Source organism: Phyllostomus hastatus, unplaced genomic scaffold (genome assembly GCF_019186645.2).
Source record: "Phyllostomus hastatus isolate PE091 unplaced genomic scaffold, TTU_PhHast_1.1 phas_contig_86, whole genome shotgun sequence".
Taxonomy (NCBI): domain Eukaryota; kingdom Metazoa; phylum Chordata; class Mammalia; order Chiroptera; family Phyllostomidae; genus Phyllostomus; species Phyllostomus hastatus.
Genome location: NW_025333977.1, coordinates 91,201,957 through 91,215,605, shown reverse-complemented (window position 1 = coordinate 91,215,605; position 13,649 = coordinate 91,201,957). Strand labels below are relative to the sequence as shown.

Sequence of the window (13,649 nt, the reverse complement as noted above, 5' to 3'; positions counted from 1 at the left end):
TGAAATTCTCTGTGGTTTTGGAAATATTGATAAAGAATTGAGCTTTCTTAATTACTTTGTCTTAAGTGGACTTTCATTTTAATAAAAAATTTTAAAAATAGGAATAATTATTAAAATTTAAAATAGTGCAGAAACAAAAATTAAAAATTCATGACATCACTTCCCAATAATGTATTCCTATTTCTTTTAAAAAGACTGTATTTCCTTTCACATATCCTCTGTTAATATATAATTAATTTATTTCACAAATAGTTACTGAGTACATAAGATGAAATAGGCAATATTAGAATTATGTAAGTGCTTTCCTTTTTTAGAAATGAGATTTGAGCCCTGGCTGGCATAGCTCAGTGGATTGAGCGTGGGCTGCGAACCAAAACATCGCAGGTTCGATTCCCAGTCAGGGTACATGCCTGGGTTGCAGGCCATGATCCCCAGCAACCACACATTGATGTTTCTCTCTCTCTCTCTCTCCCTCTCCCTTCCCTCTCTAAAAATAAATAAATAAAATCTTAAAAAAAAAGAAATGAAATTTGTACAGTATATATTCTTCTGCAGCTTGCATTATTCACTTAACATGTTGGGGCGTTTTTCCCTAGCAAAATACATAAATATGTTTCTTTCTGTTTTAAGAACTACTTGGATATTCTGCTTGTGTGATTATATCATAATGTATTTAAAGTCCTCTGTTGGTGCATATTGAGATAATTTCCCCATTTTCCCAATACAAACAGTGCTACAGTGAAAATCTTACATATATGTCTTTGTGCACATGTGTGAGCATTCTTACAGATAACAGTAGAATTGATGAGTCATTGGGTATACAGTTGCAGTTTTGACAGATATTGCCATATCATTCTTATGGATCACAGAGCTTGAAGTAAAAGAAATAGTACTAGAGGAAAAGATGAGAACTTATTATTTTTTTGTATTTTGGAAACTTTTCCTAAGCCTGACAAAAACTCAGATGCCACAAAGGAAAGATTGATAAAATAGATCTTGGGAAATTTTTTTTATTTTCTGCACAACAAAATTATAAATACATTCAAAATGTATCAACAAAATAGGGAACTTTTTTGTATTACATGATACAACAAAGGCTTACTTTTCCTAATATTTGAAATAAAAATATGAGCACCCAACAGAACATGCATCTCAGAAAAGTGTTCAACTCCACCTGTGTAATTTTGGAAAAGATTGTTTTGATCCCATTCTGAATAAATGATGGGTGTACAGAGGAGGAGAGGGAGATAGGTCAAGATGGAAAGTGAGGAGGTTAGTAGTTCCCATTCTAACTACCTTATCCCTTTTTATTCTCATTTATTTATCGTTTGCTTCAGAGCATTTATGGCCACTTGTAGTTTCCTGCTTGTTACCAGCTCCATGAGAGCGTGGGGCATGTCTTTGTTGTTCACCACTGAGTGGCCGGATACTACTGTAGCGCCTCAGCCATAGTAAGCTTTCACTCAAGGCTGTGTTTTTTAAGTGGATGCTGTCATATAATTTTATAGCCATTAAAAGGAATGTGATAGCTCTATGCTGATACACAAAATCTTATAAGAGAAAAAAGGCAAGTTAGAAACTCTAGGTATACTGTGTATGATTCAAATATTTGTTTTATGCCAAAGTATTTTCCAAAAAGATACCAAATTTAATAGCAGTCGCCTCTAGGGGGAATGTGGAGGTAGAGTGGGAGTGAGACTCTTCATTGAGAATCATAGGTATCACTGGTGTTACGTGGTGTTGGGATTCTTTAAAATTTGTGCATGTATTACTCTTTCGTTAAAATATTTTTTAATACCCGGAATATCAATTGGAGAAGAAAGGCATGGCTTTGGCCAAGCAATTTTTAAAAATAAGTTTAGTATTAACATAGAACTGCCCAAGCATATAATTGTTAAACAAAATCAATAAAATTTAAGCCTTTTCTCTTCTAAAAAGAGCTCTTTCCTAGGTTTGTAGTTATTTAAATTGGGGAAACAATTATTTGATCTGTTTTGTCTTACAGTGTTTTCCCTTCAATCATTGAATAAGTCACTGCAGAATCAATTACAGGAGTCACTAAAGAGCCAGGAATTACTACAAAGTAAAAATGAAGAGCTTTTAAAAGTGATCGAAAATCAGAAAGATGAAAACAAAAAATTTTCTGATATATTTAAAGAGAAAGATCAAACTATACTTGAAAATAAACAGCAATTTGACATTGAAACAACTAGAATTAAAATTGGTATGTATTTGAGCTGTAGTTATGGTCACATTTTTTTAAAAGGAATAAGGAAACTGAAACTCACTTGTCGTTTTAGAATTGGAGGAAGCCTTAGTCAATGTGAAGAGCTGCCAGTTTAAGTTAGCAGCTACTGAAAAGGAAAATCAGATATTGGGAATAACATTACGTCAGCGTGATGCTGAGGTAACTCGACTGAGAGACTTAACGAGGTAAGATTGAATATTTAAATAACTTACTCCTTTCAATAGATATACCTGTGAACTTTGAAATAATTTTAGACTGCTCTCTTTCCCTTATTTTGACAGTGTTTTTGCTAATTTCTGCTTTTTAAAATTCTGTCCCAGCTGTTAATGTAGAAACTTCGAACCTGATAAATGCTTTTTAAGACCACGTGATTCCAGGAAAAGGGCTCTGATAAGGAGCTAAAGACTTGCTTACCAAAAAGGTTAAGAACTGTCTGGCTCTACAGCTAGAGAGACCTGAGTGGAATCCTAGCTCTGCCATGTTTTAGCTATATGACTTTAAGCAAGTTATTAATCTCTCTAAACTTTACCGTCAAGAGGAGACATGAATAAGGCTGATAGGGGGACAAAGAAGTAACACGAGAAGCCCTTACCATAGTAAGCCCTCATGCCATAAGATCTTGGGTAAGTCTCTTTGAGCCTCATTCATCAGTAAAGTGAAAGAGTTGGCAGCTATCTTAAGATTCCTACATTCTTCAATAAGTCTTTACTCAAAATCACCTCATCCAATTTCATATGATACATACTAATGAAGTTTAGTTTTCTGTTTAAATATTTGCTAAAAATTGGATTTTCAAGTGCTTTTTAAGATTGCAGAAGAGAAGTCAGTTATTTTAGGCCTGAATATCTTCAGATCTGACCATGCCTTTGAATGATTCTGGAAGTTCATAGTTCCAAATGTAAAGCAATCCTGAATATCAAACAATTTCCTTTGTATTTCAAATGAGAGGATCCGTTTTGAATTATAAACGTTCTGGAAAATAGATAAAATAGTAATATATATGTAATATTTAATTTGTTAATTTAGTTTTGTAAACATTTGAAATCACTTTATATAAGCTCTGTTAGCATAGAAATACTGCTTTTGGTCCACATTCATATTTCAAAGAATAATTTCATTCAAACATTATTAACTGGGAAAAACAATAGACACTACTTATTTCCACATAGTGCTATAATTAATTAGGCTTTAGTCAGTGTTTTTTAAATGTTGGCTTATACCACTCTCATTCAAAGTAAAGTAATTGAGAGAATTTCCTTTCTCAAAAAAGTCTTTATAAAGTTTCCAAAGAAAAAACATCTCTTCTGAAAATACTTTTTGAGTGAAAACTCAGTTATCAAACATTTATGGTAAAAGAAGCCAGTCACAAAAGGCAACTTATCATGTGAGTCCATTTGTATGAAATGTCCAGAATAGGGAAATTCATGGAAATAAAAAGTAGATTAATGGTTGCCAGGGGCTGAGGAAAGAGGGGAAGAATAGGGAGTAACTGCTAATGGGTATAGACTTCCTTTTCAAGGTGATGAAAATGTTCTGAAATTAGATAGAGGTGATGGTTGTCCAGCTCTATGAAATACTAAAGAATACTAAGTTGTATGTTTTTAAAAGGTATATTAAATATAGTATATAAATTCTATCTCACTAAACTTAGAAAAGAAGTATATATGGTGTATGGTCAATTTGGGAAAGCACAACAGGACAGCAAGTCAACATGGTCAGGGTCCATGTGTGGTCACTTGGGTGTCACTGGGAGCGTCTCTGCCCTTCTAAGTGCTTGATTCTCAGCCCCAAGCAGAAAATGAAGCAGAGGGCCTAGTCCCTGGGAGTTTACTTTTCTTCTCATTAATTTTTCTTCATCATACCACAAAACCCAGCTTCTTTATGGGTATGAAATCAAGCTGATTTTTTTTTAAAAGTCTTCTCTCTTCCATATGTATTGTTTTATTTGTCCTCGTCTATGGAAGGAAGATTTTAATATCTGCATTTTCATAGATGGGGACAACTGGGACCATGGAATTTAAATATTAATAGAAATTTAGTAACAGAGCTAGGACTAGAACTCACATCTCTTAATTCCTAGCCATGTTTTCTTTTAGTTTTGCACATGTCATGGCCTTAGATAAAATAGTTTATCCCTGGTAAACAACTCCATGCCTAAATCTTAGCATTTTTTCTAACCTGGGAGATGGATGGATAAATGGATGGATTTATTTGCTTATTCACTTACTCAACAAACTGCATATTATGTTCCAAATATGTGTGTGTGACTTTGTGATCACATATATAAAGTGACATATCACCAAGCAAAAAACATATTCTAGTGCTTTGTAGGGAGATAACATCTTTTTAAAGGATAAAATGGACTAAAAACTATTTAACATGGGTGGTGCATTTGTGAAGATAATAAAAGTGTAAAAATAGTTTCTAAATAAATGATAGTATAATTATTCCAGAAATTAGCATAAATGGAAACCCCCAAAATGAAGGAACTTATCTGACTTTCATAGCTAGTTGGTGCCTAAGTTAGTACCTGAGCCAAGATTTTGGATTCCCTCTTCCACCTTGCTTACTGCTTTGAAAGGACAGCTTCTCTTAGAAGATGACTCATTATTGAGAGGTTTTTCTGCCTTTCTAGAAGATACCTTTGTACCTGCATGTTCTTTCAAAATAGTCTGCCTTTTCCAGTGTCTGTTAGGAATGAAGAAAGATTTGCTTGCAACTGGAGCCATTTCCTTTATTTATTTATTTATATTTTTAAAGTATTTTTTGTTGATTATGCTATTACAATTTTCCCAATTTTTCCCCCTTTATCCCCCCTCTGCCCTGCCCCCCAAACCTGCAGCATTCCCCCCCCTTGGTTCATGTCCATGGGTTATACATATAAGTTCTTTGAGTCCTATCTTTCCTATACCATTTTTTATCTCTTTTCATCTATTTTTGCCTACCAATTATCCTTTTTCTTCCCTGTACCTTTCCCCTGGTTTTCCTCTCTTCCCCTTCCCCACTGAAATCTCTCCATGTGATGTTCATTTCTCTGATTCTGTTCCTGTTCTAGCTGTTTGCTTAGTTTTTGTTTTCATTATTTTTCTTTTCTTTTAGGTTCATTTGGTAGTTGTGAGTTTGTTGTCATTTTACTGTTCATAGTGTTGACCTTCTTTTTCTTAGATAAGTTCTTTTAACATTTCATATAATAGTGGCTTGGTGATGATGAACTCCTTTGAGTTACCTTATCTGGAAAGCACTTTATCTGCCCTTCCATTCCAAATGATAGCTTTGCTGGATAGAGTAATCTTGGGTGCAGGTCCTTGCCTTTCATGACTTGGAATACTTCTTTCTAGCCCCTTCTTGCGTGTAAGGTTTCTTTTGAGAAATCAGCTGACAGCCTTATGGGTACTCCTTTGCAGGAAACTGTCTCCTTTTCTCTTGCTACTTTTAGGATTTCTCCTTATCATTAATCTTGGGTAGCTTAATGATGATGTGCCTTGGTGTGTTCCTTTTTGGGTCCAACTTCTTTGGGACTCTTTGGGCTTCCTAGACTTCCCAGAAGTCTATTTCCTTAACCAGATTGGGGAAGTTTTCCTTTTATTATTTGTTCAAATAAGTTTTCAATTTCTTGCTGTTGTTCTCCTTCTGGCACCCCTGTAATTCAGAAATTGAAATGTTTCAGGTTGTCCCAGAGGTTTGTAAGTCTCTCTTCACTTTTTTGAACCCTTGTTTATTCATTCTGTTCCATTTGGATGTTTATTTTTCCCTTTCAATTCCGAATCATTGCTTTGAGTACTGGTTTCCTTCCTGTCACTGTTGGTTCCCTGAATATTTTGCTTTATTTCATTTTGGGTATCCTTTATTTGTTCTTTCATTTTTCAACTAAGCTCAATCAGTTCTCTGAACATTTGATTATCAGGGCTTTAAATTCTCCATCAGATAGGTTGGCTATCTCCTCATCACTTAGTTCTCTTTCTGAAGTTTTGCTCTGTTCTTTCATTTGGGCCTTATTTCTTTGTCTTGGCGCATCTGGTAAGTTGTAAGTGGGCAGGGCCTCAGGTATTCACCAAAGCAGGGCAACCCTCCTTGGTGCACTGCAACGCTGCCTGTGGGGGAGGGGCCAGAGAGGGAACAATGGAGCTCACCTGCTTGTCTCTAGTGCCCTTTCCAAAGGATTCTGTGAGACTGGGAGCTTCTCCCACCAAGGCAACCACCGTAGTCCATAGCCACTACTGAGTCTCAGTTTCGTTTACAGCCATCCCTGCCTGCCCACCCAGTCCTCCACCTCACCCCAGCTTTTCTGAGCCGGCTGTATGGTCCACCACCTTACTGATCTGGTTGTTCTGGTTAATTTTTTCTTTAATTCCTTGTTTGTTGGAGTTCCATGCAGTTTCATTTTGTGGTGCTTCTGGTTGTTTATTGATTTTAGATTGGTTGTTATCCTCCTTTTGGTTGTACGAGGAAGTGAAGGGCTTCTGCCTATGCCTCCATCTTGGCTGGAACTTCTCCCGTTTCTTAACATTTACCCTAACACAGAAGCATAGAAACTGAAAAAGCTCATTAATTATTGTATATTATCTGCTCTTAGAAAAGACTATCTAAACAATTAGATATTTAGGTGTTTTATTTTCCTTTTCTTAAGACTCTCAAGAATTTTCCTGCCAGTGTTTTTCCATTGTTGTCAAGGACCCTTTATTTTTATGCTACTGTGAATCCTGCCTCATGACTGCCAGTTATTCTATTAGATGAACTGTAAATGATTGTCAAGTTGTTTGTGGGCTGACTTAGCACAATGTCTGATAAGGGTTAGTACTCCTACCACTTTTTCTTTTTTATTTTAAATTTTATTTTAATTGTTGTTCAAGTATAGTTTTTTTGTCTTTGAATCCCATCCCAGCCCACCCACCCATCCCTCCCCACTTCTCTCCCATTCCCCCCACTCCTAGTTTTTGTCCATGTGTCCTTTATACTAGATCCTACAAACCCTTCCCCTTTTCTCCTGAAATTCCCTCCCCTCTCCCCTTTGGTCACTGTCAGCCTGTTCTCTATTTCAGTGTCTTTGGTTATATTTTGTTTGTTTGTTTTGTTGTTTAGGTTCCTGTTAAAGGTGAGATCATATGATATTTGTCTTTCACCGCCTGGCTTATTTCATTTAGCATAATGCTTTCCAGCTCCATCCATGCTGTTGCAAAGGGTAGGAGCTCCTTCTTTCTTTCTGCTGCGTAGAATTCCATTGTGTAAATGTACCATAGTTTTTTGATCCAATCATTTACTGATGGATGAATGATACAGTTTTCTTTATTTATGTGTTCATGCCCTGACCCAGGATCAAACCCACAACTTTGGATTGAGATGCTCTACCCAACTGAGCTACCTAGCCAGGGACAAAAGTTGAACTTTTAAAACTTCCTTATTGGTTAGTTGTAATCATTTAAAATTACCTGTTGATGTGCTTTTAATCTTTTTTTACATTGGTGTGTGTGTGTGTTTTTTAAAGTACATTTTACTGATTCTGCTGTTCCAGTTGTCCCAGTATTTTTCCCTTTGTCCCTCTCTGCTCAGTACTCCTCTTCCCTCCAGCACTCCCTCTCTGCTTAGTTCATGTCCATGGGTCATGTGTATAAGTTCTTTGGTTTCTCCCTTTCCTATACTATTCTTAAACTCCCCCTGTCTATTGTGTTACTACCAACAATGCTTTTTTTGATCCTTGCACTTTTTCCCCTTTTCTCCCCCTCCCCACCCAGCTGATAACCCTCCAAGTGATCCCCACACCTATGATTCTGTTCATGTTCTAGTTGTTTGCTTAGTTTGTTTTTGTTTTTATTTTTTAGATTCAGTTGTTAATAGCTGTGAGTTTGTTGTCATTTTAATGTTCATAGTTTTGATCTTCTTTCTTAAATAAGTCCCTTTAACATTTCATGTAATAATGGCTTGGTGATGATGAATTCCTTTAACTTGACCTTGTCTGGAAGCACTTTATTGGACCTTCCATTCTAAATGATAGCTTTGCTGGATAGAATAATCTTGGTTGTAGGTCCTTGCTTTTCACCACTTTGAATACTTCTTTCCAGCCCCTTCTTGCCCACAGGGTTTCTTTTGATAAATCAGTTGACAGTCTTATGGGAACTCCTTTGTAGGTAACTCTGTTTATCTCTTGCTGCTTGTAATATTCTCTCTGTATCTTTAACCCTTTTAATTTTAGTTATGATGTTTCTTGCTGTGGTCCTCTTTGAGTCCAACTTGTTTGGGATTCTCTGTGCTTCCTAGACTTGCATGTCTATTTCCTTCACTAAATTGGGGAAGTTTTCTTTCATTATTTTTTCAAATAGATTTCCAATTTCTTGCTCTTTCTCTTCCCCTTCTGGCACCTATTGATGTGAATGTTGGATCTCTTGAAGTAGCCCAGAAGCTGCTTATACTACCCTCATTTTTTTTGGATTTTTTTCTTCTTTTGTTCTGAGTGGTTGTTTTTTGCTTCCTTATGTGTCAAAACATTGATTTGATTCTCAGCTTCATCCACTCTGCTATTGTTTCCCTGCAAATTGTTCTTTATTTCAATTAGTAAATCCTTTGTTTCTGACTGGGTCTTTTTTTATGCTGTTGGGATCCTCACTAAGTTCACTGAGCATTTTTATAACCAATGTTTTGAACTCTGCAATGAGTAGATTGCTTATCTCCATTTCATTTACTGGTAGCTCTTTTTTCTGGAGTTTTGATCTTTTTTTTTTTCATTTGGGCCATGTTTCTTTGTGTCCTCGTTTTGGCAGCCTCCCTGTTTGTTTCTGTGTATTAGGTAGAGCTGCTTTGACTCCATGTCTTGGTAGTGTGGCCTAATGTAGTAGGTGTCCTGTAGGGTCCAGTGGCACAGCCTATCCTGTCACCCAAGCTCGGTACTCAAGGTGCACCCCTCGTGTGGCCTGAATACACCCTCCTCTTGTATTTGAGCCTTGGTTGTTGTTGGCAGATCAATGAGAGGGATTTACTCAGGCCAGTAGCTTCAAGGATTGGCTGTGACCACTTACTACCAACCTCTGCCCTCCAGGGTGGTGGTGCTGTAGCGTGGTCTGTTGCTGTCCACTGGGTGCTCTAGTCCTGAGGTTTCCCCAGTGGTGCAGGCCAAGGTCAGCCCCCACCTGTGTTTTTTGGGGGGGCCTTCCTTCCAGAACTATAAAGCAATCTGAGATTGCTGCTATTTGTGCTGGGCCTGGGACTCACTTAAGGCCAGCTGTTGCTTATTTGAGAGGATTTAGGAAGTTGTACCAAGTGAGCCAAAACCAGCCATTCATATGGCATAGCAGCTTGGGTCAGCTAGTAAATTGGGTGGGGTGGAGTCTCTGGGGATCTCCAAGGCAGCTCAGACAGTGTTAGTTAGCCAGGTTGATGGAGTCTCAAATATGGCATCAGCATGCCAGCTCCATGGCTCTGAGGGAGGAGGACCCAGAAAGGGGACAATGGCCTCTGCTTGCCCAGATGTATGACACTTCAGCCTCTCCCAGTATGCCAGTGGTGCTCTTCAAGCTGCTGCCTGTGTGCTGGAGCTCAGATGGAGTGAATCTGAGTAGGTGAGTCCATGTGTGGGTTTTTTAAGTGGAACTACTTGGGGTTCCAGCAGTTTCTTCCACTGACTCAATCCGTGCTGGTTTTTGTAGCTAGAAGTAGTGGGGACTTATCTTCTTGGCACTAGAACCCTGGGCTGGGGGTCCTGGTGTGGAGCTGAGACTTCTTGTTCCTGAGATATCCCTCTCAAATTTTTATTAACCACAAGTGGGTGAGAGACCTGCTTGTTCTGCATCTGCACGTCTCCTACCAGTCTGCATGGATGTGGTTTCTTTAATCCTGTAGTTGTCATACTTCCACTCAACTCGATTCCTGACAGTTCTGAGTGATGATTGTTCTATATTTTAGTTGTAATTTTGATGTGATTGTGTGAAGAATCAAGCCATGTCTGCCTACTCTGCCATCTTGACCAGAAGTCTAGATTGGTATATTTCTTATCAATATGAACATAATGTCATTGAATTCAAACAGACTTAGTATAAAATGGCTTTAATAGGACTACTAATAAAAGCTGCCATTAAAGGAATAACCATTTAGCCTGAAAATATATTAAACACATTATCCTTATGTTTTATTATTTTACCTTATTTAATATTCACTGTAATTCTAAACTAGGTTATCTTCCTTTAGCATTTGAGGAGCTTGAGATTCAGAAAGCTTGAGTGACTTGTCCCAGATTATAGCTAGTGATAGTGTTAGGATTGGATTCATTTTTTGTCTGACTTCAAACCCTTTGTGGTTTTCCTTAAACCACATTTTTCCTGGTACCTAGTTGTTACATATACTGATTTATGCCATGTAATTTTCTAACCATTCTTTTTTTCTAGTATTACTCCAGTGGCCTTTGAATATATATTTGAAATGTAGATTAATAACTTAATTACTAACAGCATCCACTCTCAAATGAGTAGTGTGTTTACTATTTTGCAGTGTTTCTCAAGAATAAAGCATCTCCATACCATAAGAGAAAAAAATTTCCAAGCCTCTATTTTTAGACATAATATTAGACTTGATGCACACCAAGGTCTTTTATCATTTATTATTTTAATTTACTGTTTCCATAGAATATTCTATAATACTGTGCTTTTAGTTGCTTTTCCCCATATTAAAAACCAGGCACTTGCCTCTAATCCTTTCTTTTAAAGATGAGGCATATATGAGTAAATGGAAGAAATGGGTAAAAAAACTAATTAATGTACTAAATTTCTTTTTAACAGAACTTTACAAAGCAGTATGGCAAAGCTTCTCTCAGATCTTAGTATGGACACTGCTCGCTGCAAGCCTGGAAATAATCTTACTAAATCACTTCTGACCATTTATGAAAAACAATGTCAACATGACCCAGTCCCTGCTCAAATTTCCATAATGAGCTACCTAAATAAGTTAGAAACAGATCCTACTTTTACTCATTCAGAGCCACTTTCTGAAATTAACAATGAGGAAAACATAGTGCGAGACAGGCCCTATGAAAATGTTCTGCCTTCCAAAGTCCCTCAACATAGTGACCCTAGGAGCATGGAGGAAGCATTGGCCCCTGGAATCATTTCTACCCTTTCAAAACAGCATTCTGATGAGGAGAGCAAAATTACAACTTTAATAGAAGGTGATTGTAATCTGGATAATACAATTTATATTCCGTTTGCCAGAAGTACTTCTAAAAGGAAATCACCGCTATCTAAGAGATTATCCCCCCAGCCACAGATCAGTGTAACTCCACCACCACTGCTCAGCAACAGTGGACCTGTCTCAGAAAAAGAAAATAGAACATGTGCATCTGGAGTTTGTTCTTCCTCCAAAAAGGAGGCAGAACATGCACATGAAAAACTTTCCACAACAGCTGAAATGGAGGACAAGCAGCTCCTCAAGAAAATAAAGGAAGCCATCTGCAAGATCTCTGCTGCCACTGAGGGGCCACAGGAACCGGCTGTGTGTCACGGCCCTTCCACTTGTCAGAGCAGCAGCTTTCAAGTGAAAAGTAGTACTGTGTGTGATGGTAGCTTTTTAAATTCCGACTTGATGTCTGACTGGAGCATCTCTTCTTTTTCAACATTTACTTCTCGTGATGAACAAGACTTCCGAAATGGCCTTGCAGCACTGGATGCCAACATTGCTAGGCTCCAGGAATCCTTAAGGTCCGGTGTTCTAGAGAAGTGAACTCAGGAAAAAAAATTGAGTATCTCTTTTTAAGAATAGAACTTGGGTACATGGAATACATATTTTAAATTTTTGTATAGAGAAATGATGTTTTATATTAATTATGTGTGAAAAAATAAATTTAATAATTTATTATTGGAATATATTGATACTGTGGAGCTTATAAAAACAGGTCATCTTAAATTTACATTTGCTAAGAGAAGAGAGTTGTAGATAACTAGGGCCATATTATAAATAGTATTTTATTTTAGTACTTAGCAATTTGAGTTCTTTTATTACCCTGCTGGGCAAAGGGTGCAGGTTGGAACAGTTCTCTAAAGGATAATTAGAGGCGAGTCCTGGCGTGCAATTTACTATGTTCAAACTAGAGTTTCTCTTTTAGGATTCCTTTTTGTTTTTTTAGTATCATTGTGTTTTTTATATGGGATTCTCTGCTATAGGCTAGTGTTTTGGGTGAGCTGTATGAACATTTAAGATGGAAAGTACTCCAACTCTTAAAAAAAATTAAGTGATCAACTAAAATACAGGTAACATCCTAAGTTACCATATGGTTTCTTAAAGTTTTGTCACTTCTATTTATTTTTATCCTGAATGCATATTTAAGGTCATATGGCATAGAAACATAAGAGTTCAGTTAAATTTCAAGGTGGAATATGACCCTAACAAAATGGAAGAGAAATTGTGTTTCATAGAAGTTTAGAGAAGGAGAAAGCCAAAAAGTGGTGGGGGGTGCCTAGAAGAGAAGAAACTTCATTTGTATCTTAAAGAATGTATAGGCTTTGAATAATCCTATGAGTATCCTCAAAATGTTTATCCCATAAATAGTATCACAAAATTCAGAGGCTGGTTGAGTGGTGTATTAAGAGGGTGGTAAGTACACTAACCTGTCTAAAATAGAGAAGTCAAGATTATGTGATAATGGTAATAATAATAGATTATATCACATTAAGAAGAGTTGGGGTCAAATTGTAGAATGTTAAAAGCTCCAGGCCGAGGTGTAATTATTAAACATGATGTCACTGGTGTTTGAGTATTTTTAGTTGTGGCAGTGCTTTTTTTTTTTTAATTGAGGACCACCAGATGAAATTGTGTGTTCTTAAAATTACATAGTGATGGTGAATAGGAAGGATTAGAGGAGAGAGAGAGAATGGAGACCACATAGAAGGCTGTTACAATAGTCCAGATGTAATAAGCCTTGGGCCATAAAAAAAGACAAATTGAAAATTTTTTGTAGGCTTGGTGATTTACTAGAAAATGAAAGAGATGGGGAAATCAGAGGTGATTGCAGTGTTTTCAGTTTAATCACTTTGAGTCAAACTGAGCAAATGTCAAAAATGAAAAATCAAGTTCTTAGTCAAGTTCCAAGCTAACAAATTCCAAGTTTAGTCTTGATAACAGTACTGTAAATAGAGAGTGGCATAAGGAGAGAGAGAGTGCCCTTTCAGTAGCTCTCTCTAGATCTTCACACCAGGAGGCAATGTAAATTACCTCATCTTAGTCTCAGAGAGTCAGTCTAGACCCATATCATAGCCTTCTCACAGTCCTTTCATTTGTCCCAGAGTGAGAGAAGCTATGTGAAGTATCCCTTAACCTCTGCCAGGGCGATTCAGTATCTTCTGGTAGATACTGGGTGTAGAATGGAAAAGAACCATTTTTCAGCATTTTGAAGCTATTCTACTGTCCTTTCATCTAATCTGTGGTGGTA

At 37.0% G+C, this 13,649-nt stretch overlaps 1 protein-coding gene across 1 annotated transcript in view; it reads left to right on the top strand.

Moving 5' to 3' along the window:
• CCDC14 (coiled-coil domain containing 14) overlaps positions 1 to 12,076 on the top strand; it is a 49,415-nt gene extending 37,339 nt beyond the window's left edge. The window contains exons 11-13 of the mRNA XM_045851401.1: positions 2,006 to 2,224; positions 2,301 to 2,433; positions 11,008 to 12,076. Of these exons, the coding sequence (XP_045707357.1) occupies positions 2,006 to 2,224; positions 2,301 to 2,433; positions 11,008 to 11,944 (1,289 nt within the window). The 3' untranslated portion in view covers positions 11,945 to 12,076. The remainder of the gene's footprint in view (positions 1 to 2,005; positions 2,225 to 2,300; positions 2,434 to 11,007) is intronic.
• Positions 12,077 to 13,649: the final 1,573 nt, after the last annotated feature.